Source organism: Pseudorca crassidens, chromosome 17 (genome assembly GCF_039906515.1).
Source record: "Pseudorca crassidens isolate mPseCra1 chromosome 17, mPseCra1.hap1, whole genome shotgun sequence".
NCBI classification, from domain to species: Eukaryota; Metazoa; Chordata; class Mammalia; order Artiodactyla; family Delphinidae; genus Pseudorca; species Pseudorca crassidens.
In genome coordinates, this window is record NC_090312.1 from 1989471 (window position 1) to 2015095 (window position 25625).

The 25625-nt window shown below is 57.1% G+C and overlaps 1 protein-coding gene across 1 annotated transcript in view; it reads left to right on the plus strand.

Moving 5' to 3' along the window:
- Positions 1–4474: 4474 nt before the first annotated feature.
- TOP1MT (DNA topoisomerase I mitochondrial) overlaps positions 4475–25625 on the plus strand; it is a 32964-nt gene continuing 11813 nt past the window's right edge. Inside the window, 17 exon segments of the mRNA XM_067712708.1 lie at positions 4475–4680; positions 7639–7718; positions 8608–9541; positions 14640–14758; positions 18041–18163; positions 18653–18759; positions 18761–18838; positions 19524–19668; positions 19953–20041; positions 20043–20096; positions 20322–20505; positions 22349–22417; positions 22690–22777; positions 22780–22803; positions 23284–23331; positions 23334–23410; positions 23879–23973. Coding sequence (XP_067568809.1) covers positions 14720–14758; positions 18041–18163; positions 18653–18759; positions 18761–18838; positions 19524–19668; positions 19953–20041; positions 20043–20096; positions 20322–20505; positions 22349–22417; positions 22690–22777; positions 22780–22803; positions 23284–23331; positions 23334–23410; positions 23879–23973 — 1220 coding nt within the window. The 5' untranslated portion in view covers positions 4475–4680; positions 7639–7718; positions 8608–9541; positions 14640–14719.

Sequence of the window (25625 nt, forward strand, 5' to 3'; positions counted from 1 at the left end):
GGGCACCTGGAAAAGCCACCTGGGAGCAGAGAGAGTGCCTTAGAAGAGGCTTCTTCAGGGCGCCCAGCCCAGGGCCCTGGTGGGAGGGGCTCTGTGGGCCCTGAATACCCACCACACTCTGGACCCTTCCCAAGCCACGTCTGTGCTCTCGCCCCTCCTGGACGCAGAGGTGCACGTGGGGAGGGAGGGAGAGGTCTGTCTCCAAGCAAGGACGGTGGCTTCTGGGGAAACGGCGCTTTTCGGGAATGAGGTCCAAGGAAAGGGGGTGGGTACAAATCATTGTCCTTGTAAGTTTGGCATCGTGGCCTGGCTCCATGGACATTTTTCTGGCCACTTTGGGGAACTAGCTTTATCCTTTGAACAGTGCGAGGTGAGGATGCCCAGGGCTCCCCAGAGTGTGGTGTTTACTGGTCTGATCCCTGGCAGACGGCTGAAGGCACCTGCATGTTCTCCCCCACTGAGGCCTCCCCACGACCTTCTGCAGAAAATCCTGCTGCCGAAGGACCACCCTGGGCTCTGGAGGAGTGGAGGCCAGGTGAGGCCAGGTGGGGAGCGGGCTGCAGGCAGGGCCACGTGTGGTGGGGCAGCCATGGGCAGACAGCTTGGCAGTTCATGGCAGTGCCAGGAAGAGGAGGAGCAGCTGGGCCAGATGCCCCCCAGAAACCTGGGGACGGACACGGTCCGAGGAGCACCCGTGAATGAGGCATCATCCCACATTGCTGATGGTCAGCGGGATAAGGCCAGGGAAGGTGGTGGTGGGTGTTGGAGACCTTGCTGGGGGCCATCTCAGTGGGGTGTGGGGACAGAAGGCTGCCTTAACGGGGATCAAAAGTGAGCCAGAGGACGGGAAGTGGACACACGTCTGGGGAGTTCTGCTTGGCAGGAGGCGGGGGGCAGAGAACTGGTGGGACATGTGCTTGTGGGGTCAGGGGAGGGCTGAGAGCCTTCAACAGAGGTTCGAACAGTCCAACCACAGCGACAGGAGGAGGCAGAGGGATGGCAGACACAGGCAGGGCACACGTGGGGCTGGGAGGGTGCGGACACTCCCTGTGTGCTGTTTCTATGTGTCGATGACATAGGAAGCAAGGCCCCCGCTGAGAGTGGGCCGAGGAGGGGTGCTGGAGGTCACAGGAAGCAAGGAGGAGGATGGCTAAGGACAGGGGGGTGGGGCTTCCCGGTGGGGCGGGGGCCCCAGCTGGCATGTGGCTGCCCGGAAGGCAGAGGGCTCGGTTTCACCAGGGTTTAAGGGGGTGAGAGGCCGCAGGCAGCCGAGTGACGCTTTGCACACTCAGCCTCACTGATGGGCTGCGACACCTAAGAGAAGGAAAACACCTGTCATTCCAAGGACTCATTCGTGACCCAATCCAGAAAGATTCAGATTCTGGATGGCGGTAACTCTGATGTCACAACTGAATACCTTGTTGTCAGACGGTTTTGGATATAAGTTATAAAGTGTTTTGTTTTTTTTTCTTCGTGGTACGCGGGCCTCCCACCGCCGCGGCCCCTCCCGCCGCGGAGCACAGGCTCCGGATGCACAGGCCCAGCGGCCACGGCCCACGGGCCCAGCCGCTCCGCGGCACGCAGGATCCCCCCGGACTGGGGCACGAACTCGCGCCCCCCGCACCGGCAGGCGGACTCCCAACCACTGCGCCACCAGGGAAGCCCTATAAAGTGTTTTTGACACCTGCCCAGTCAGTCAACTGACAACAAGGCTCTTACCCCAAATCTGGGACCACCTAGACATAGCTAACCTCGAAAATATATATCACTGGAAAATATGCATCCTTTATTTACCAAGCAAAAAAAAGGCATAATTCAGTGGAACCAAAGCTTCCTTTTCCCTGAAAACCTGTTTCTATTTTCCACGTATGACTAATTTTTAATCTCAGTGACTGAGCGGTAATGCCATTGTCACTGATGCTGACAATGGGGTTTTTAAAGAAGCATATGATAGATGTTGCCTTCATGGTATCCTTTTTTGGTTATCGTTCCGTGGCGTTCTGAACAAAATGAGTTCAGCCTCCGTGGGGCTCCAGCAAATCCAGGCGCAATTGTAGATTCGATGCCATCTTTATGCAAAGCTTCCGCAGCACACACTGGGCTGGCAGTGAGAGGCCGTCGACTCGACAGAAGGCTTCCGTCTGGCCATTATTCACCAAAGCAGGAAAACAGCCATTTACCTAACGTCCATTTGTTAAGAAGGCAGGAAAATGGCATCTTTAATAACGTCAAACAAAAGCACCAGAACTTATAAAACAACAACCAAATTGTAAAGTAAGGAGCATGTTTGTAATAGCCTCCTCTGTTTTCACCAGAGGTATGTTTTTAGACGGTTTTCCTGTGATGGGGTTTTAGGGTCAGAGGACAGCCCCACCCACGCAACCATGCAAACTGGAACCCTGGGTGTCATCCTCAACTCCTCTTGTCCCCACCTCCACCATCCTCCGCTGGCCGACCTCATTGCCGTCTCCCAGGAAAACAGGCACTGCATCTCCCGCAGGCCTCTCTGCCCCAAGAACTGTCCTGCCCACTGAGGGTCACTCATCCCTCTAAATGCAATGGGAGCACGCTGTCTTTCCTAACCTGACAGTCCCCGCCCCCCCTCCGCCTGCACCATCACATCCACGCCCCGTCGGTCCTTCCCCAATCCCAGCCCGCGCACGCAGGTGCACGTGCACGCTCACACATGCACGCTCACACACCTGGGCCAAGATCTCCCGCGGGGCCCTTGACCCTGGGCTGCCCCCTCGTCGCTCCTACCCACCCTGCCAGGGCCCAGCTCTGCGCCCCCCACCTCCCGCGCCGCCTGCGACTGGGAGTTCGCGCCCCAGACCCCCACCTGCCTTGCCGCGCAGGAGCCCCGCCCCACGCTTGCGCCTCCTCCCTTCCCGGCGGCCCCCGCGGCGCCGAGGCGCGGCACGTGGTGGTGACGGCGCCGCGCACGCGCGGACCTGACGGCAGGAGATGGCGCGTCGGTAGACGGTGCGCTCGCTGCGGACCCGAGGCTTCGAGGAGCCACAGGTGGGACTTCCGGAACGCGCGGCGGGTGGGGCCCGGAGGGGGACGTTTTCCCCAGTCTCCCCTTCTCCAGGGGGACGTTTTCCCCAGTCTCCCCTTCTCCGCACGATCCAGCGTGGCCCGCGGGGCCTCCTGTGCCTGACCAGCTCCCTAGGAAATGGGCGTGGACCGGCGCGGACGCACGCAAATCCCTCGGTGCCCGGGCTCCAGTCCCCGCCGGAGGCCGCCCTGGAACCCGAATATCCGCCTTAGGGCCTGGGTTGCCCTCCTCGTGGAGCCGCCCGCCCCATTGCCTGAGTTCTGATCTGCCTTCTTTGTCTTTACCACCTGCTGGCGTTCATCTCGTTAACACCACGAGTTTACAGCTTTCTTTTCCTTTTTCCTTTTGGTCTGATGCATCTAAAGCCATAAGTACTCAGCTGGAATTGGCAAACAGGCTATTTTCAGTGCAGCTGTTGCCTGCCTTCAAGATAGTTAATTGTGACGTTTCAAAATGTAAAGAAGATGATACATAAAATGCGGCAAAATGCTCAGGACCTGTTAACTGAAGCTGTTCTTTTTTTTTTTGCGGTACGCGGGCCTCTCACTGCTGTGGCCTCTCCCGTTGCGAAGCGCAGGCTCTGGACGCACAGGCTTAGCGGCCATGGCTCACGGGCCTAGTTGCTCCGCGGCATGTGGGATCTTCCCGGACCGGGGCACGAACCCGTGTCACCTGCATCGGCAGGCGGACTCTCAACCACTGCGCCACCAGGGAAGCCCGGATTGTGATTTTTATTAACGAGCTGGCTCACCTCTTGAAATGCCCTAGTCTAATTGACCCCATCCCTGCACTAGTGGAAAATGGAATGGGAAGAGTGTGTGCACACAGACATGGCCCAGGTGGTGTCGAGCAAGGAGTCTGGCGTCAGGCTGGAGAGGGAGAGGGCGGGGTGATCTGTCGCCTTTCTGTGCAGCTTGTGTTTCTTCAAGACACAGACATCGTTTCAGTGTTGGCTTTACATTTCCTCCCTGGGGATTTGCATTAAAATTTGTTTTTCGTTAAAGGAAGAGGGAGAATACTGACCAGATGAACCTAGAAAACGCGAAGGAGCCAAACCAAAAACATCAGGGAAGATGTGGGAAAGACCAGGTTTGAATCTTTCATTTACTGTTAATGTCCTGTTTTTAAACTTAACGGGCTTCAGTAAGTTAAATTCTTCATTTTTTTAAATCTGTAAGCCTTTCTTAGTGTCTGTGGCATTTTGATAGTTTTAAAAATGTACACTTTGTGTGTAAAGTACATTTATTTCTAATTTCGGAAGGCGTGCTGCTTTGTGTTGTGCCTGGGCCTTGGAATCAGTTCTGGGAGGGGTGGGTTTGGTTACGCATTACTCAGAATCCTTTGAGTGGCTGCCACCCTCTTGCTGAGTTCTAAGGACCCGGAAGCTGCCGGCTGGGGGCGTCGTGGTGTCCTGGACCTAACTTGCTCACTTCCTGAGGGTCACGTTTGCTCTTCCCGGGGGCCACTTCAGGACACAGTGGTGGTGGTCTCTTTAGTGTTTTAACAGAAGTTCTAACCATTACTGCAACATGGAAATGTTCTCAATAAAACTCTCTGTCTTCTTGTGACTCGTAGCAGTGCCTGAAGGAAGAAAGTCCATTCTCCATTTCAGAAGATAACAGGTAGGGTTTGTTCTGTGTCTCTTTCCTCTGTGCAGGAGGTGAGGTAGGGTGGTGAGGATGCAGCAGTGGGAGGGGCAGCGACATCACCTTCAGTCCTGAGTCCGGCCTTGGCATTGGAATTGGGACCCGCACTCCCTGTTTTTATCCAGTCTTTGCTCTCACTTGAGCAGAAGTGAAGAATCTGGTAGAACCACAGAACGATTGGTAATGGGAGCTGCTGGCTGCCGCGCAGGAAATCAGTCTTTTGCGCGTTCTGTGAAGGCCTTCTGTGAAGGCCGAGGACTGGCCCCCTTCATCTGCTGTCGGTCCTCTCTTTTGTGGTTTTTATTTTATCAATAAATAAAGGATCTTGTCAGAAATAATTGTAAACTAAGTAACAATCAACGTAACCACATCTTTTTCAAAGAATAGAACCAAAAGTTGTTTAAAAGGCATTAGGCATATGGTTGTCTCTGACCTTTCTTTACCTCTCCTGTTTTCTACCACTTTCTTGTCTCAGAGGACAGTATAAATAGCTCTCTTTGTCCAGTAGAATAAAGAAAAAACCTGATGGAAAAAAACCGTGGTAGGTTTTGCTTTTGGAAACTTTGGTGTTGGAAACACGTGTGGCTTGATGACAGGATTTGCGTATCAGTTCATGGTGAAAGGAGTCCAGGCTTCAGAATCAGGCAGTTGAAGCTGTTGTTCTAAATAGTATTTCCAGTTTTGAGTGAAGCACCTGGCCTCGGAGTACAGGATTAGTTTAATTTGATGTTTTCTCTGAGTCATGTCAAATCATGTTTATTAGTTTCCCGTAATCGGGTGGGGGGGAGTGGGGTGGGGGGAGGGCGGGCCCCTCCCTTTTCTGGCTGCCGTTTGCTCCCTCCCTCCCTGCTGGACCCCCGCTGTGAGTGGTGGATGAACTTCTGAGCAGGCCCCTGGATATGCAGCTCACACACCATCGACGTGGGGATCGTTATGGTGAAGCGTCTCAGATGTTAAATGTTGCTGAAATTTTACAGAACTGCTTGGCCAGACAGACAGAAACGTGTGCGACCTAGGTCTAGCTTGTGGGCCTCATCGTGCGGCCCCTGTGCTGTGAACGGAGGCAGGATTTCTCCTGTGCCTGGTGTTCTGTCCCAACTCTTCTTTTTCTCTCATGGAAAATGTCAGAAGTTTTGGGAAACTTTCCTCTTGTGTTTGATAACATTCATATAATGTAAAATTCATCATTTTAACCATTTCAGAGTGTACAATTCCTTGGTACTAAGGACATTCACAATCTTGGGCAGCTATCAGCACGATCTAATTCCAGAATTTTTTCATCACCTCAAAGGGAAACCCCATACCCCTCATTTCCCTCTTCCCCCAGCCCCTGACGACCTCTCATCAGCCTTTTATTTGTACGAATTGGCCTGTCCTGGGTATGTTGTACAAGTGGGTCACACAATATTTGTCCTTTTGTGTCCGGCTTCTTTCACTTAACATATTTTCAAGATTCATCCACATTGTAGCACGTATCAGCACTTCATTTTTATTTATGTAAAAAATTATTTATTTATTTTTGGCTGTGTTGGGTCTCTGTTGCTGCATGCAGGCTTTCTCTGGTTGTGGCGAGCGGGGGCTGCTCTTTGTAGCAGTGCGTGGACTTCTCATTGCGGTGGCTTCTCGTTGCAGAGCACGGGCTCTAGGTGCGCAGACTTCAGTAGTTGCGGCATGCGGGCTCAGTAGCTGTGGCTCGCGGGCTCTAGAGCGCAGGCTCGGTAGTTGTGGCGCACGGGCTTTGTTGCTCCACTGCACGTGGGATCTTCCCGGACCAGGGCTCGAACCTGTGTCCCCTGCATCGACAGGCGGATTCTTAACCAGTGCGCCACCAGGGAAGCCACAGCACTTCATTTTTATGGCTGAAAATATTTTACTGTTTGAGTGTAGCGCCTTTTGCTTATCCGTTCATCTGTTGATGGACATTTTGGGTTGTTTCCACCTTTGGGCTCTTGTCAGTATTGCTGCTGTGAACATTCACTCACAGTATTTGTGTGAACACCTAGGAGTGGAGCTGCTGTGTCTCGTGGTAGCTGTGTGCCGCGCTCCGGCACTGCCGCACTGTTTCCCGGGGCGGCTCCACAATTTGACATTCCCACCAGCAGCGTACGAGGAGCTTGAGTTCTCCACACGCCTGCCAGCACTTGTTATTGTCCATCTTTTCGCTGTAGCCGTCCTAGTGGGTGTGAAGTTGGTCAGTCGCCTGGTCGCGGGCCTCCCTTGCCCTCCGTAAGCCATTGCCTGGCACCCCAGTGCCTGGCCCCCCAGGGCCTGTCCCCGTGGCGGTGTTTGGGTGGCGGCTGCAGGGGCTGCCCCGCGCTCCTGCTCGGGCCTGTTGTGTCTGATCTCTCTGTTTAGTTTGGGTTTTGTTTCTGAATGTGTTTCTTGCAATTACTGCTTCTTCAAGGCTACTCTGGAAGGACCGTTTTTCTAACTTGATGATTTCCTGGCAGTCGTAGTTTTTTTTTTCTTTAATTTTTAATTTTTTTGGCGGCGCAGCATGCGGGATCCTAGGTCCCCAAGCAGGGAAGCGTGGAGCCTTAACCATGGACCACCAGGGAAGTCCCATGGCAGTCACAGTATTGACAGGGGCCGGGGGTGGGCAGAGGTGGACCTGGTGGGTGACAGGGCTGGCTGTGCCATCTGCTCTTTCTGCAGCCCCCGCGGGTCTCCTGTCGGCAGGACGTGCGCCAGGGGTGCTTTTGCAGCTGCCAGCAGCTCCTTAGTGTCAGACTGGAGTTGCGCTCATTTGCCCCCGCCCGCAGATGTCCTGTGAATATGCTCATGTTCACCAAACATGTTGTGAAAAATAGAGAGTCCACTGCAAAGACTGGAGACTCTGTAGTCTGTAATGTAGGTTATCTATCTGTTTTCAGAATGGTAGGCTTCCTAAGTGAGCAGCAGATTTATGTATTTACGTATGGTTTTGTGTTCCAGATCTGCACAGACCGCCAAGCCTGTGAGGACGCGTAACAGTGCAAAGCTTTGCAAGAAACAAGGCCAGGTGACGTCTTCAGGTGTGATTCTCGTGAGCAGCTTTCTAGGCGCTCGTGCTTGCGTGTTTGTTCTTGCAAGTGTAAGAAGACAGTGAATGGGGATTTCCCTGGCAGTCCAGTGGTTAAGACTCCATGCTTCCACTGCAGGGGGCATGAGTTCCATCCCTGGTACCGTGCGGCGTGGGCCAAAAAAAGACAATGAATGACCTTACTGTCTGACTTGTCTGACTTTCTTTCTTTTTTAAAAAAAATATTTATTTTTTTTATTTTTTATGGCTGTGTCAGGTCTTAGTTGTGGCACGCGGGATCTTTTGCTGCAGTGCACGGCTTCTCTCTAGTTGTGGCATGTGGGATCCAGAGCACGTGGGCTCTGTAGTTTATGGCACACGGGCTCTAGTTGAAGCGCATGAGCTCAGTAGTTGTGGCACGTGGCATTAGTTGCCCCGTGGCATGTGGGATCTGAGTTCCCCGACCAGGGATTGAACCCGTGTCCTGTGCATTGGACAGCGGATTCTTTACCACTGGACCACCAGGCAGATCCCCTGTCTGACTTCCTAATAGGAATGTATTGTGAAATGAGTCTGTGGAGCCTGGGTGGGGGAAGTGGCATTGGAATAGCTGCTCCTCCTGTGCCCTTTCCCAGTGGGGTTTGTGCCTGGGGGCAGTGCACTGCCCTGGGTTCCACTTCTGACAAGGGCCAGGAGGGCTGAGACACAGAAGCTATTTTCTGAAGCTCCTTTGGAGGCAGTAGAGGCGCACAGTCTGGATTTGTTGCTCCTCTGATGGAAGCCTCTGTGGGGAAGGGCAGGGCAGGATGTGGTGAGTAAAGCAGTCACTGGGGTCTGCGACCTGGGTGGGTGCTGCCTGTGGGGTGTGGCCCACTCACAGTGTGCTCTCTCTCCTGCACAAGGTTCCGAGGCTACAAGGCCCTGGGGACGAGAGGAAGATGGCCCTTGGTGATCTCCAGGTGTTCTCTGAGGATGGGGCACTGCAGGCTGTGCCCAGCGGCCAGGATGGTGGGAAGGCTGTGTGGCCCAGCACCCTGGGAGAGGGAGACAAGGAGCAAGTGGACACAAGCCAGGGAAAGGATGGGGTGAAAGTGAAAAGCAAACAGAAAAAAGAAAAGGAGCACATATCGGAAGAGCAAAGGCGGGAAGGGCTTAAGGAGAAAGGTGCTGGGAGGCAGACCAAGGCTTCGAAGCTGGAGGAGGGCAGCGGGGACTGGAGGGGTGCATGTGGCCACAGCAGGAGGGCGCCTGCGGAGAGGGGGCGCGGGCCCAGCGGGGAGGCGGTGCATGGAGGCGATGGGGACGCGGGAGCCGAGAGCCGCAGGGAAGACGCGCAGGCGGAGGCGGGGGGAACGTCCAGGACGGGGCAGCTAGCCTACACCGAAAAGGTGGGAGAGTTGGTGGGGAGGAAGCAGCTATGAGGGAATGTCGAGGAGGGGAAAGACATGTGGGCTGGAGAAACTAAGAAAGAAGAAAAAAATGTGGTGCTGGTAACGAGTCCGCATCAGAGACTGTGGTTTCCAGAAAAGTCAAAAAAAGGAAGAAGGACAACGTGGGCGGAGCAGGGGCTCCGGAAGCAAAGGAACAGAGACAAGGGGATGGGGAGCTGGGGGGGGATGGGCGGGCGGAGAGGGCCATCAGGTGTGGACTGGGCCGCCCCGGGAAGGACGTACAGTGGGAGAAGCGACGGAGAGAGGAGATAAGTCGGTGTGGCCTGGAGCAGGGCAGAGGCCAAGAGGAGGAGCCGGTCGGTGCAACGTCCCGAGGGAGAGACAGGAAAAGGGACCACGAGGCCACCAAAGGGCCGGAGGAGGAGGGAGAAGGCAGGTGGAGATGGTAAGCCTGCGCCGGCCCCACTGCCCATCACCACCCCCTGCAGGCCGTGCCCCGCCCCTCACCCGGTCACCACCCCTGTAGCCCCGCCCCGGGCTCACGGCCCGCCTCCGCCCCACCCCCACCCGCGGTCTCTCTATCACGCCCACGTGTGGGCATAAAGAGAAGGTGGCTGTAAGTGCTGGCTTTTGCTGCGGCTGTGGGCCTGTCGGGGAGGTGTGGTGGGTAACGCCAAAATATTGTAGGGCGGGGGCAGCTTTGAAATGTAGGTGTTACCGGGTGCTAGTGAGAACCAGCGTCCGTGATGCACTTGGCTCTGTGTCTCCATTGCTTTTGGCCAGTCCTTGGCGAGGTAGGTGCTGTTATCTCCACTTACCAGGTTAGGAAACTGAGGTACAGAGAGGTTAAGCAACTTGGCCGTGGTCACAGGGACACTAAGCAGAGGAGCACACATTGGACACCACCGTCTTAACCATTCCTCCTGGGCCGTCTAGCCTGCAGCCACCAGCCGCGTGTGGCTGTGAGCTCCTGAGATGTGGCTGGTCCCGGTGGGGACATGCTGTGGGTGTAAAGTTCATGCTGACTTCAAATAGTAGGAAAAACAATGTGAACTCATTTTTTATATTGATCACACATTGCAGTGACAATATTTTAAATATTTTGGTTGAAATTAAGTATACTGCAAAAAATCAAATCGGTTTAAAATTCACTTGTGGCTTGTGTCACATTGCTGCTGGTCAGTGCTGTTTCACACCTTGTGAAGGGGTGCAGCAGAGACCACAGGAGGGGCTGCCCGCTTTGGGATCAGAATGGTCTTTATTGGTATCAGATCTTGCTTTCAGCAACGATATGATTCTGGGGAAATTAGATTTGCTGAGCCTCTTTTTTCTTGTATGTGAAATGGGGTGCTCTTTGTGGAGTTGCTAGTATGAGACATGTGAAGGCTTATGAAGTGGGTGGGTGTGAAGTGGCCTCTCCTTGTGGGTTCGATTTGGATTTCCCGGATGGGTAAGGATGTTGAGCATCTTTTGTGCTTATTGACCGTTTGTATATCTTTGGAGAAATGTCTGATCAGTTTCTTTGTCTATTTTTTTTTTTAGTTGGGTTATTTGTCTTTTTATTGTTGAGATGTAAGTGTTCTTTATATATTCTAAACACTAGATTCACCAGATACATGATTTGCAAACATTTTTTCCCTTCCTGTGGATTGTCTTCTCATTTTCTTGATGTTGTCCTTTAAAGCACAAAAGGTTTGAAATTTTGATGAGTCCACATTAGCTGTTTTATTTTTCCTTGCTTGTACTTTTTTTAAAAAAAAATTGTTTTATTTTTGGCTGCGTTCAGTCCTTGTTGCTGTGTGTGGGCTTTCCCTAGGTATGGCGAACGGGATCTACTCTTCGTTGTGGTGTGCTGGCTTCTCATTGCAGTGGCTTCTGTTGTTGCAGAGCACGGGCTCTAGGCTCGCGGGCTTCAGTAGTTGCGGCATGTGGGCTCAGTTGTTGTGGCATGTGGGCTCAGTAGTTGTGGCACATAGGCTTAGTTGCTCTGCAGCATGTGGGATCTTCCCAGACCAGGGATCAAACCCGTGTCCCTTGCATTGGCAGGCGGATTCTTAACCGCTGCGCCACCAGGGAAGTCCCTGTTAAATCAGAATGTGAGTCCTCTAACCTTGTTTTTCTCTTTCAAGATTGTTCTGGTTATTCTGGATAGTTTGTATTTCCATGTGAATTTTAGGATTGCTGTCAGTTTCTGCAAAGAAGCCAACCTTTTGATGGGGATTAGATTTTTCTGTGGATCACTTTGGGGAATATTGCCATCTTAGCAAAATGAGTCTTCCAGTCCATGAATATGGGATGACTTTCCACTTACTTAGATCTTCTTTAATTTCTTTCGGCATGTTTTGTAGTTTAAAGTGTACAAATATTTTACTTCTTTGGTTAAGTTCACTCCTAGCTATTTTCATTTTTTGGTGCTACTGTAAACGGAGTTGTTTTGTAATTTTCTCAGGTAATTCACTGCAGGTGTAAAGAAAGAAAACCAATTTTTGTGTATTGATCTTGTACCCTGCGACTTGGCTGAATTAATTTATTAGCCCTAATAATTTTTTGTTGTTGTTGTAGAATCTGGTGGGTTTTCTATACACAAGATCCTGCCATCTGCAAATAAAGACAGTTTACTTCTTCCTCTCAAATTTGGATGCCTTTTACGTCGCTTTCTTGCCCGTGTGCTCTGGCTAGAACCTCCAGGACCGTGTTGAATAGCAGTGTCCAGTTCTGACCTTGGGGCCATGGCACCTTTGCGTATGATGTAGCTGTGGGGTCTTCAGCTGCTCTGTCTCAGGTTGAGGAGGGTCCCTCCATCCTAGTTTGTTGAGTGTGGCTTTTTGCTTTTATCGTGAAAGGGTGTTGGGTTTTTTTGTCAGATGCTTTTTCTGCATTTCTTTAGAGATCTTACGGTTTTTGTCCCGCCACATTCCCGTTTACAAAATTGCAGTCTGAATTTAAAACACAGTGGCCTCAGCATTCTGTGGAAGGAACAGTGGGCCTGGACTAGAATGTACTTCCTGATTTTAGAAGGATTATGAGAGAATATGTGCAAGGCCTCTAAGCACACTCGGCAGAAGGTGGGCCTTAAGGAGTACCGGCTGCTGCAGTCCTAGTGCGTATGTCCAGCCAGCGGATGCGCGGCTTATTCCAGAACGGTGATGACCAGCACCATGGCCCGCCTGGGTGCTGAGATCCAGCCCTTGCAGCCATGCAGCTGTGTGCCAGTGCTTCAGCCCCCAGATGTCAGCGGGGACTGCGGAGTTGGTGGCAGTAGTGGGGGTTAGTGAGGATGTGGGCTTGTCTCTGCTGCATTCCTCTGGTGGCGGGAGGCGCGGCAGACGTGCCTGGGCCGCTGTGTACTCTCTGGGTGGGCACTGACAGGTGTGCACCTGTCCACTTCCCCCAGTCCCTAAGCCGCATCTTACAGATGCAGGGGAGTTGGACACCTGCCCAAGGCTGACAAATGGTGGAGCCCTGTCCACTGCTGGCTCAGGGCCCACGAATGGGCATTGTGGCCTGCTCCAGACCGGGACTGGCCCTGGAGGGCTAGCAGCTGGATCGTGCTGCCCAGGGCGGAAGTGCGGGTCAAACCCAGGGACAGTGAGTGCGGGAGGGAGGGCTCAGCTGCACAGGGGTGAGAGGTAGTAAGGGGCTGGTCTGCAGTGATTGTGTTACAGGACTTGCAGGAGGCCGCGTGGGCCTGGATGGAGGCGCCCCTGGCGTCTGCACAGCTTCACTTGCAGGCCCTCTGACAGCGTGGAAGCGCCCCTCTTCCATGTCTGGCCTGGTGTGCCGGGCAAGCGTGTGATCACAGAGGACCCACCAGGTGCCCTCGGGAGCTGGGGGGTGGAGGGAGGTGGGCAAGCGCTAAAGCCCTGTGCCGGCCCCTCGCGCAGCTCCCAGGCGGCCTTCCGGGAGGAGCCTCGGGCCGGTCATGGGCCAGAGCTTCGGGACGGAGGGGTCGGCAGGACTGGACTTGAATCCAGGGCCTGTCCGCAGTATCAGGAGGCAGGCCTGAGAGCACAGGAAAGCGGGCGGAGGAGCAAGGCGGGGACAAGGGACCGGGCGGAACCACCCTGTGCCTGCCCAGTGCCACTGTGCAGCCTGCAGGAGGCCAGCGCGGTCCTCGTTCATCCACCAAGTCCGCCAGGTGCGCCGGGGTGGGGCGGGGCCGGCCCGAAGATGAGGGGCAGGGCGGGTGCGCCGGGCCTCTGCACGTGGGGGGCAGGTTCTCGCTCCCGGGGCTTAAGAGGGCAAACGCAGGGTGCGCCCCGATGCCCCCCACAAGGCCCCCAGACCCGGCGGAGGGTCGTCAGCTGAGTCCAGTAAGGTGGCCGAAGACCCTGGGCGGAGGCTCCGGGAGGGCGCATCCGTGCTCCTCCCAGACATCTGACCGCTGCATTCGGGCGGGATGGGAGTGCAGGGGGAGCGCACGTTGCTCTTCGGTTTCCCCAAAGGGGATCTGAGACCACAGACGCAGCACGTGCCCCGTCTCACGCCTGCTCCCCTGGGGGCCCCCATTTGGGAGTTTCTTCCCCCACTGTTTTTTGTTTTGGTAAGGTCTATTGCTCAGGTAGCTGCGCCTGGCCTAAGCGCCGTAGTGTTTGGATTTGAACTTGATGTGTGTGTGGTCTCACACTGGCCTCTCATTCCATGTTGGCTTCTCAGTTCCTCCGTTTCCAGGAGCTTTGGTCCACTCATTCTGTGCACGGGCACATAGCCCGCGATCAGTTCCCCTTGGTGGCTTTCGTGCTGCGACCTGAGGCGTGCCTCTGCCCACAGCGCTCCCAAGCTCTTTCCTGCGGGATGTGGGCAGAGGCCCTGTGGTCACATGGCGGGTGAGTTGTGGCGGGTGTGGAATAGCGGGAGGGAGGTGGGGATCTCCTGTGCATGAAATGCCACCTTTCCAAAGAGCAGGCTGGGTTCACACCCTCACGGGGCTGCGCTCAGGGTTCCTGTTGGAGTTCTGACGTCATTAACTGAGTGTTTCCAGATGGTGTCTCACCGCGGTCTAACTGGTCCCCTTCTGTGACCTAAGTCCTATCAGTACTTCCACTTTACCGCCAGGGGCCAGAGATTTGCCATGATCACGGAGTCCCGTCTGCCTCTGGGGGCTCGGGCCCTGCTGGTGGGGGTGGGAGGGATGGTGTCCTGGGAACAGAGGGGTCAGGCCCAAGTGTGGAGCTGGGTTGCAGTGGCCGCTTCACTGGTGCACCTTCACTAGATGCATTCCAAAAAGAGCTGCAAATTACAGTTGCACAAGATTGGGAAAGTAGGTTGGAGCCAGACCTGGGGACTCTGGGGTGGCCCTGAAGGGACCCAGCTGGGGGAGCCTCTCTGCCCCTTTTCCTCCAGGTCAGGGAGGTGTGGTTGTCTAACGAGAGGCGTGGTCTGAGGTCAGGCAGGGTCAGTCCCCGCACCCCTAGGGGGATGACCCCTCCTGTTCCTTACCTAGCTCAGCTGGGAGGTGGTCACGGGGCGTCCAGAGGGATGTGTGGGGAGGACCTGTGCTCAGGTGTGGCGTGAGAGTCGGAACCGTCTCGTGTGTCCTCCAGGTGGGAAGAGGAGAAGGAGAGCCCAGGCGGTGTGAAGTGGACGCGGCTGGAGCACAGAGGCCCATGGTTCGCACCCCCGCATGAGCCGCTTCCTGAGGGAGTTTGCTTCTACTACGATGGTGAGGACTGCATGGGTGGCTCGAGTGACTGTGGCCAGGGACCTGCTTCTGCACCTGGTAACTGGCGGCCACCCAGGCCTGCTCCGTTGGTGGCTCTCCCACTGGGGTCTGGGCTGACCCGTGCACCTGGGAGACACTGGCCCTTTGCTCAGGAGCCAGGCTAGGCTGCTTCCAAGTCTGCAGGCTGCTTCCAAGCCTGCAGTTCAGAGGCTCCCTGAGACATCAGGGGGGCCCTGCCCATCTGCAGCCTGGCACCCTCTCAGAACTGCCGTGCTTGCGGGGGCGGGGGCTGCACATCCAGTGCCCGATGAACCAGGCGGTGTCCTTGAACTTGCCCAGCTTGGTTCTGCCACCCCTGCCTTCCTGCTGTGCTGGCCCACGTGGGCCTGCATCCAGAAGGACCTTCTGGGGGAGGGCCTGAGTCTCTGGGTCCCTGGGTGCTTGGAGCAAGCGGCCTGCGGGCTCCCAGCTGTTACCGTGGGCACGTGCTGACTGGCCCGACCCCGCACTGCCCCTCCCCTGGAGCCTGGCCCTCTTCCTCTCCACCTCTCTGGTTAGGAGCGTCTGCTTAGTTGTTTTTTTTGTTGTTATTCTTTTGGCTGCGTTGCTGCATGTGGGCTTTTCTCTAGTTGCAGCAAGTGGGGCTTCTCTTATTGCGGAGCACGGGCTCTAGGCGCGTAGGCTTCAGTAGTTGCAGTGTGCAGGCTCTGGAGCACCGGCTCAGTAGTTGTGGCGCACGGGCTTAGCTGCTCTGCGGCCTGTGGGATCTTCCTGGACCGGGGCTCGAACCCGTGTCCTGTGCATTGGCAGGTGGATTCTTAACAACTGCGCCACCAGGGAAGCCCCTTCTGCTTAGTTTTGTGCTGCTAGTTTGACCTGTTTCCCCCATTTTCTGCATCTCTGCTAGGTTAAGCCTTCTGAAGGTGGCCCTCCGCCTCTCCTGGGTCAGACCAGGCCCTCAGCAGGGCATGCGTGGGCACTGCACACAGGCCAGCCTTGGTCGCTGGCAAGTCGTCCCGGCTCCTGCCAGGCGCTGCCACAGGGAGGCCTTTGTGGACGGCAGGAAGGACTGCCTCCCCTCCTTCCCCTCCTCTCTCGCTGGGGCTCTTGTAGTGCTTGCCCCTTGCGGGATCTGGTGACCCCGTGGGCTCCTGCTGGGTCACACGTGCCTGTCCCTGGGGGACACTCGGCCAGCACACACAGCCACGCTTTTTCTTTGTTCACCGCGACTCCATCGACGTGGGTGTTGGTTTAGAATCTGGTTTTCCGAGCTAGACTAGATTCCGTGACTGTCAGAGCCCGCCCTGCGCCTCGTGGGCACCTGGGCGGCCCAGCCTTGGGGAGGGGGCGCTCGCAGGGCAGGAGCTGAGCCCCTCGGGCTTTGGCTGCTCAGCTAGTTCTCTGTCCTCCCGAGAAGCTGGTTTTGGGAAGAATTGTGCTGTTTTATCCCAAGTGCCTTTTGCTTACTATCAAAGTAACGTATATTTGTTTTTCCAACGTTTGTGATAAAAATCTTCAAACATACACAACAGTTGAGAGAACTCCGTGGTGAAGCCCCCGCGGCCTTTGCGCTGCTCTGCTGCCTCCCTGCCCTCCACTGAGCCGTCTCTCATACTGATTCTTGGAGTAGGATGTCGGAAGTCATTGGGCAGATGGGAGGGTGTTTAAAAGGTTGCAGCTGCTACAGTTATTCACATCTTTCTGCTTCGGAGCTCTAACTTTTGTCTTACTTTTACGTTACGTGGCGATGTGTGTCCTAAAACTTCTCGTGTTTTTCTATTTTTTTTTTACGGTACGCGGGCCTCTCACTGTTGTGGCCTCTCCCTTAGCCGAGCACAGGCTCCGGACGCGCAGGCTCAGCGGCCATGGCTCACGGGCCCAGCCGCTCCGCGGCATGTGGGATCCTCCCGGACCGGAGCAGGAACCCGCGTCTCCTGCATCAGCAGGCGGACTCCCCACCACTGTGCCACCAGGGAAGCCCCTTCTCGTGTTTTTCAACTGTAAATTTCCATGTAAGCGTAGCAGCAAAATAAATCATTAAAGCAGTATAAACGTGGGCGATTCTGGCCGTTGACGCCTCTACAGAGGCCTGGCCTGTGCTCCAGGATGCTTAAGCCACACCTGTGCGTGGCTGTGCTTGTCTTCTTAAATTTAGAGCCTTCTCCTGAACTAAAAACGTCGGCTATGTTACGATACAATACAACGTGTGTAACCAAGCATGACTTAAGGGGCAGGACGTTGTGGGTCGGCTCCCTAAATCAGTGTAACTTCCGGCGTCTCCAGGGAAGCCCATGGAGTTGAGCTTAGCCGCTGAGGAGGTTGCCACGTTTTATGGGAAAATGCTGGATCACGAATAAACAACTTCTTTAGCGACTGGCGGAGGGTATGCGCTGCGCGGCCGCGGGCTCTTGGTGTCGGCCTGCTGCTGTTAGACGCTTGCCCACCCTCACTTCTCTCCAGTGGCTGGAAGGCCAGGCAGAGCCGAGCTTGGAATCCCTAGGAAAGGGAGGTTGCGGGGTGCCAGGAGTGGCATTTTCTGGCCCCTAGGAAACAGAGATGCTCGTTGGCAAGCTATCTGAAGATAAGGTGCTAGTTGCTTTTTCTTTTCTCATTAAAAACACAACTGGGTTCTGTGCGCACCTGCACTCATCTCGGCTATACCTGTGGACTCCGCCCTCAGAAAGCACACCCCAGCCCCCCTTCCGGCTGCTTTGGGAGGACACCAGCGCCGCGTGTGTCCCCTTCCCGGCTGGCGGGCACCTGGGTTCTGCCGCAGGGTGTGGTGCGGTCTCACACCTACCCCTGCAGGGACCTGGGGGTTGGTGGGGCTGTGGGCTGTGTGTGTGTGTGGCTGGACTGGGGACCACCAAGCACGTGTGTGTTCCACCGCGCGGGGGGTGGTGGGCCGACTTCCCTGGTGGTGAGTGAGGGGCCCCTAGTGCCATGCACGGTCCACGCAGCAGCCAGAGGGGGCGGTTCTTCAGATGCGGCCACGTGGCCCAACTCCGAAGGCCGCTAGGAGGAAGCACTGGGGCCTCAGCTCCCCGACTGTCCAGCTGCACACCTGGGCCACCTGCCTGAAAAGGCTCTCTTTGGGGGACAACTGCAGAGGCTGCTGGTCGGGGTGGCCTTGGCGTCTTTGCCCAGAGTCTGCTCCTCCCGCTTCTGGGATGTCAGCGTTCCCAGTGGAGTGAGACCCCTGCCGCGGTGGGGGAGGGTCCCCGCTGCCCCTGTGACTGTTGCCTGTTGGATGTTGAGAACACGTGTCTGATTTTGGGGCAGGAAATGACAGCAGAAGAGAGGAAAGTAATCAAGCACCTGGACAAGTGTGACTTCACAGAAATCCACAGATACTTTGTGGACAAGACCGCCGCCCGGAAGGCCCTGCCCAAGGAGGAGAAGCAGGTCGGGCTGCTCGGGGGCTCAGTCTGGCGTGGGCCCCTGGGGCCCTGCGTGGGAGGCTGCTGGTATGCGGGAGACGACCCCCTCCTCTCACAAAAGCCGTTCCTGTGTGATTCTTCTAGACGAGACCCCAACAGGGTGTGGTGAAGGGGCCTCTGATTCCGCTCCGTTATCCTCAGACACTTTTGAGTTACGTGCCCCTAAACACATTTAAAAAGTGCTCCGTCCACCCAGAGCACGGGGACAGTGACCCCGCCGTGTGAACGAGTGGCTCCGTAGTTCATGCTCCGTGGTGACAGTGGACCAGCACAGCGGCAGCCGGGAGCTGGGGGGCGGGCGCCCCGCCCTGCGCTCGGCCCGCCTGCCTCGCTGGGCCTCCCGGGGTCCTGCAGCAGTGAAGGGGCTCTGACGAGTCTTGTGCACCCGGCAGACGTGGGCACCAGTCTCGTCCTGTCTTCACCACTGATGCTACACGCTGTTCTATGAACGCAGGAGCTCAAAGAAGAGGCGACAAAACTTCAGCAAGAGTTTGGCTATTGTATCTTAGACGGGCACCGAGAGAAGGTCGGCAGTTTCAGACTGAGCCCCCTGGGTTGTTTGGGGCCGCAGCGACCACCCCAAGATGGGGATGCTGAAGAGGAGGGTCCTGCCGGAGGACGTGACCATCAACTGCGGCAGGTGTGCGCGGGGCGGGGGTGGTGGTGGTGGTGGTGGTTGGTCCTGCCTCTCACCCGGGGGAGTGGGGCCCGATGCAGGGTGTGTCTCCGTCACTCCAGGCTCTGTGGGCCGGGTGGGAGGGCACCTTCCCCACAGATGGACGCTCTGCGGCAGCCCACGTGCTGTTTGCTGAACCAGCTCTTGTCACTCTGCCCTCTGCTTGAGGTTTCACTCCGCCAAGAAAGCGTGTCCGTGTCCTTCCAACACAGTTTTCCGCAGTTCAGGTGATCGAGATGGTCTGGTAACACGTGAGCGTTTGGAACTTGCGGGCCACGCTCCAGCAGGAGCTTCTGTCCCTCTGCTGCGTGGGCCGCGGCCGAGCCGGGTCGGCAGAAGCATCCTGGGAGCCCGGGCCCATCGGGAGCCCGGGCCCGTCAGGAGCCCAGCGGCGGCTTGTGTCCCGTGGGGCTGCTGAGCTGGCAGTGTGTGTGGCCTTGGGCGTGGCCGTCCCGGTTCACGTGTGGGAGCAGCAGCTCTGAGTGAGCCCCTCACACGCCTGGCGACACAGAGGCCGCGACGCGAGGGTGTGGCCTAGGCGAGGAGGCGCCTGCAGTGCCGGCGCAGTCGTGGGAGGTGGCGGCGTTTGGCCGGTGTTTCAGGGAGCAGGGTCTCGCATTGTCGGGTTTGGGTCACTCTCCTGCTGCAGGGACTCCGAAGTACCTGAGCCTCCGGTAGGTCACCGGTGGAAGGAGGTGCGGTGCGACCGCACGGTCACGTGGCTGGCGGCGTGGACAGAGAACGTGCAGAACTCCGTCAAGTACGTCATGTTGAACCCCAGCTCCGAGCTGAAGGTGAGCTGGCTCTGACCTGCCGCCCCCGGCTGGGCCGGGCCGCTTTGGCCGGGAGTCCCTGGGGTCGTGGGCGTTAGCGGGCCAGTTCTGAAGTGACACCGTGTCCAGCGGCCGTTTGTCTTCAAAAGCAAGGGCTTTAGATTCACACTGTCTTTAAATTTCGCGGAGTTTGGAGTCTGCTCCGCGGCCCTGAGCTGAGCGGGTGAGAGCGGGCCCGGGAGCGGGGTCGGCGTTGCCTGTTTGAAGGGCCCGGGGTTTGCTCTGCTACTCGCTCCCTTCGTTAGGGGCAGAGAGACCGGGAGAAGCATGAAGTGGCTCGGCGCTTGAAAGGAGTTGCGGGCGAGATCCGTCCTCAGTACCGGGCCGACTGGAAGCCAAGAAATGAAGGCGAGACCACGCGCCGCGGCGCTTTATTTCATCGACGAGGTGCGGATGGTTCCAGCTTTCCCACCTGCTCTTCACAGAGCCTCCAGTCGGTCGCAAAGACCTGGTTGGACGGGCAGCTGGGGGCACCGTGGGGCTCGTGTGTCCTGAGCCGGAGCCTCGGGCAGGTGGAGGGGTGGGTGTGTGCCTGAGTGCGTACGTGTGCGCCCGTCTGTACGTTGTGCGCCTGAGGGGCGTGTCCGTCTGTGCCACTGTGTGTGTGCACCACGCCCGCTGCGAGCCGGGCATGAGAAGGAGGAGGGCGAGACGGCTGACACGGTGGGCTGCTGCTCCCTGCGCGTGGAACACATTCAGCTGCACCCAGAGGCCGATGGCTGCCCGTACGTCGTGGAATTCGACTTCCTGGGAAAGGACTCGATCCGCTACTACAACGAAGTGCCGCTGGAGAAGCTGGTGAGCGCCTGGTGTGGGCGGTGGGTCGTGCCCCACGCTCGCCCCTGAGATCTGGGTGCTCTCTTTTGGGGAGCATTGGGAGGGCACAGGGCCACGAGGCCCATTTTCCCGTCCCGTCGCGCTTGGTGGCAAGGCTGAACTCCCGTAGGCTGAACTGGACCTGCCCTCCAAGGCGCCAGCGCCGCCACTGCCCTCCTGGTGGGTTAGGGTGGCATTCTAGAGGCCAGGATTCCGAGAGCAGGGTGTTGGCAGGGCTGTGCGCCCTCTGCGGCTCTGGAGAGAAACCTTCCAGGCCCGTGGTGTCTGGAGGTGCCCGTGCATCCTGGCGCGTTGGCTCGAGGCTGCGGCAGTGCAGCTCTGCCTCCGTTGTCCCCGTGCGTCTGTCCCTCTTCTTGTGAGGACACGGTCCTGTTGGAGTTGTCCCCCCACACTGTGACCTCGTCTTGACTCATTGCATCTGCAAAGACCCTATTTGCAAAAAAGGTCACGTTTTGAAGTTTTGGGAAGGACGTGAATTTGCGGGGGACACTGTTCACCCCAGCGCACCTGGGAAGGGTCTTCTGGCCGCTGGGCATGCAGCTCGCTGTGGTCACTCTGGCGGTGTCCCCGGTCTCCCCTCTGTGAACGATGAGCTTCAGGGGTTGAGCCTGCTGGCTGACGACCATGCCCACAGCGCCTGGCCTCGCCCCTGCCGATGGAGGGACGGATGAAGTGGGGGGGGGACGTGGGGGCTAAGTCTCTGGTTTGCAGAGGGCTCTGATGGGAAATCAGGATTTCCACTCCTTCTGGAGTGACAAGCCCTAGAGTGTCAGTCGCCCTGGCCTCCGTCCGGGTGGGCCCCGTGTCACAGCAACGAGAGCAGACCCAACACTGACCACCTGCAACTTACACACACCTTACACACAGACGTGGCTGCCCGAACACAGAACGGGAAGTCTGGGGAGACCGTCGAGGGTGACAGAGAAGCACCCACTCGGGAGGGGCTGCACAGCGTGCCCAGGCATCTGAAACCTGTTCCAGGGCATGAGTTGGTGGGAGCCGCAGGTGAGGAAAGGGGGAGGCTTTCCTTGGGGCAGGAGAAGGGGTTTTAGTAACAAGATAATCACCACGTGTCTCAGTTCAGGCCGCCCTGATAGAGTTCCTGGCCTTGGCACCTCGTTAACAGTGTTTCCGTCTCCTGGTCTGGAGGCTGGAGTCGCGGGCTGTGAGCCGGTGGGGCCCCTTCCTGGTGTGGCCGTGCTTTCTCACTGTCCTCACGTGGCAGAGGGCGAGGGAGCACTGGGACCACTTTCCTGAGGCACTAGCCCAGTCAGGAGTCGCGGTGCCAAGAGCGGGGGCTGTTCCGGTCACTCTGGAGCTGGGCACCTGGCGTCCAGCCCCGTGGGGCACACACACAGCTGCATGGAGAGATAGGCCCAGGCCGACACAAGCCAGGAGAATGTTTGCGCTCCCTTAGAAGGACGGAAAGGAAAGGGAGGGTGGAGGGAAATTGGACAAAGGGACCTTGAAGGTCTTCTGAGGCGCTGTGGTGTCAGACGAGTCTGACTGTGGACGTGGGGTCACCTGGAGGGACCCGGCGTGGGTGACGGAGGAAGGAGCCAGGGTGTGCGTTGTGAGGGGACGGTGCCAGCCTTGCGACGGACAGCAGCCTGGACACGTGGCACGTGACCCTGCGGTGGTGCTGACTGCTCCCTGGGAGAAACCCAGTCTGCTGGTCTCCCAGTTCTGCTGCACAGCTGGCCCTTCGCGCCCCTCGTTTACCTCCATCTCCTTGGCCCCAGGAGGCTTCTTCCTGCCCGGGGCACGAGGGGGTCTTTGTAAAGGCTTCTTCTCTCTGCCGCAGGTGTACGAGAATCTGCAGCTGTTCATGGAGAACAAAGGCCCTGGGGATGAGCTTTTTGATAGACTGACCGTAAGCCTGGGGGGCTCAGAGCAGTGCTGATGGGGTGACCCAGGGCTGCAGCGCAGCTCGGCCTGTCTGCGTCCAGAAGGGCCAGGCTGACGCCACGGGGCGAGCGCGAGCACCGACTGGCATGTTCTCTTGCACGAGAAGGCTGAGGGCCGTCTGTCTAACCACCAGCTTCCTTCCACCCAAAGGTGTGGGGGGGGGGGCCGGGAAGAGTGCTATGAAACTGTCCCCAAAGGAGACCACGTTTTGAGACCCACCTTCTTCCCCGTGTTCAGACCGCCAGTCTGAACAGGCACCTGCAGGTCCTGATGGATGGCCTGACGGCCAAGGTGTTCCGGACCTGCAACGCCAGCCTCACCCTGCAGGCCAGCTGAGAGTGCTGACCAGAGGTGAGGGTCCCTGGTGTGGGGACAGGGCGCCCGCTTGTGGGCTGGTGCCCGGCTGCTGGGTTGGTACGGGATGCCTCGTGGCCGGCGTCCAGGGCAGAGTGGAGCTCCCCTGGCCTGCGGGGACGGGTCAGGGATGCGCAGGTCCCCAGGCCGAGCCATCCCCGCAGGGCCACCCGCACGGTCAGGCCCCTGCCCAGTCTCTGCTCCTCGGCAGAGTCGGTTTTGAAGCGCCTGCCCAGCTCTGCGTGTCCCCCCGTTGTGTGCGGGAACCCTCTTCCTGCCACTCCCACCCCCAGCGGGGGCTCCTGGACGTGGGCCCCATGCTCTCGGGGGGGATCTGGGGCGGCCTCTTCTCTGCCTCTGTTGGGAGGCCCTTGGACTAGGTGCGGACCCTGAGTCCTGTCCTGTGAGGTCCTTCCTCGGGGCGGCAGCGGCTGTTGTCCTGTGGCTGCCGCTGCGTAACAGACTCCTGTTTTCTAGCTGAAGACAGCGTAGCCGCTAAGATTCTGTCTTACAACCGAGCAAATCGGCCGTTGCCGTTCTCTGCAACCATCAGCGGGCAACTCCCAAGACCTTCGAGAAGTCGATGCAGACGCTTCGGTCGAAGGCGCGCGGCGGGCACGGCGGGAGGGCCTCTGGGGCGACTGCGCGGCTCCCCTCCTCTTCCCTCCCTGGGAGCGCACGGCCCTCGGAGGGGCTTGGGCACATCAGGGCTGCCCGGGGCCAGGTGCTGGCCAGGAGGGAGAACCGGCTAAGGGAGGGCCAGAGGCCATCCTGCACGGCCTTCTGGTGTGGAAGGGCCTCTAGCCCAGGAGGGAGGTCAGCGGAGCAAGGGGGCCAGGTCTGGCTGGAGCAGGTGGTATGTCTGGGGCCGCTTGGCCTCACCCTGTCCCCTGGCCACAGAGTGACCAGTCAGGACCAGCGCTCCAGCACCCTGAATGGGCAGACGGGTACCCGGGGGACCTGGTCAGCTGGGCCCTTTCAGGGCATAGGGCCTGCAGGCTGTGGACGGTGGTCCCTGGGGCTGGACTAGCATAGGCAGGAGCAGCCCTGACTGGGCCCCTCTTCTTTGCAGATTGAGGCGAAGAAGAAGCAGGTGGCCGAGGCCAAGGCAGAGCTGAAGGAGGCAAGGGCCGAGCACAAACGCAGAGGGGACGGCAGGTCCAAGAGGCAAGTGTCCGGAGGCCTTGGCCCATCCAAGTCGTGGGGTTGGCCCTGAGCCTGCTTTTGGTCTTCACCAGTTCTCTGGTTTTCTTTTCAATCGTATTTTCTGATTCAAAAGACACAAACTATATTTGCGCCCAAACGTGAAGCAGGGCAGAAGTGCAGGAGGAGAAGCGCCTGTCCTCGGGCCCCCGAGCTCCGGGCCACGTGGTTCTCTCCTTCAGAGGCTCTCGGCTCTGGGCTGCGGGCGAGCGGTTCCGGCTCGTTCACAGAGCTGCGCAGCCATCGTCACCGTACATTTTAGAGCGTTTCCATCGCTGCAAACAAACCCCCTCCCCTCCCCCAGCCCCTGGACATTCGCACAAACGGAATCCCACCATCTGTGGACCTTGTCTGGCGTTTCTCGTTCAGCGTAATGTTGCTGAGGTCCACCCGCGTTGCGGCCCGTCAGTGCTTCAGTCGCCGAATATTCCGTGTGTGGCCAGACCACGTTTTGCTGTCCATGTGTCTGGACGTTTGGGTGTTCCCGCTGTGTGGCTTTCGTCGTAGAATTGTCGGGTTACTCTGTAGCGCCGAGGTTTAGCGTTTTACGAAAGCGCGCTCACGCTCTCACCGGCCGCGCGCTGGGGCCCAGTTTCTCCACATCCTGGCTGGCACTGTTCTCATCTTCCCTCGCTTTGGGTACAGTCCGGCGGATGTGGGTTTGCTTTGCGCTTCGCCGCTGGCTGACGACGTGTGAGGCTCTGTTCTCTGCTTACTGGGCATTTGTGTGTGGTCTTTGGAGAAATGTCTGTTCAGTCCTTTTTCCGTTTTTCAGTTGAGTTCTTTGTTTTTTTTTTACTGTTGAGTTATAAGAGCTCATTATTCACTCCAGATACGAGTATCTTTTCAAATATATGATTTTTTTTTTTTTTTTGGCCGCGCCACGTGGCGTGCGGAACTTCCCCAACCAGGGGTTGAACCTGCGCCCCCGCAGTGGAAGCGTGGAGTCCTAACCACTGGATCACCAGGAAAGTCCTCAAATACATGATTTGAAAAGGCTCTCTCCCATTCTGTGTGTTGTCTTTTTACTTTTTTGGTAGGGTGCTTTGAAGCACAGAAATCTTGATAAGTCTAGTTTCCGTTGCTTATTCTTCAGGTATCACGTCTAATAAGGCTTTGCCTGACCTGAGGTCATAAAGATGCATTTCTAGGTTTTCTTGTAAGAGTTTTATAGTTTCAATGTTTGCATTTAGCTAGTTGATCCATTTTGAGTTATTTTTCGTACATGGTGTGAGGTAAGGATTCCACTTCCTTTTTGCTCACGTGGACCCGGTTTTCCCAGCTCCACTCCCACCAGCTGAATGGTCTTGACACCTTGTGGAAGATCAGCTGATGGCAGGTGTTTCTGGGCTCCGTTCTGTTCATGTTCATCTGTCTGTCTGTCTTCCTGCCAGTACCACTCAGTCTTGATGCCTGTAAGTTTGAAATCAGGAAGTGTGAGCTCCGGTTTGGTTTTCTCATTAAAGATTGTTTGGCTATTCAGGGTCCCTTGAAAATCCAGATGAATTTGAGGGTTGGCTGGTCACTTTCTGCAGGGAAGTCAGCCTGGGTTTTGATTGGGGTGCGGAGCCGCTGGAGGTCCGTTTGGGAAGTACCGCCTTCGTAACCAGGCCAAG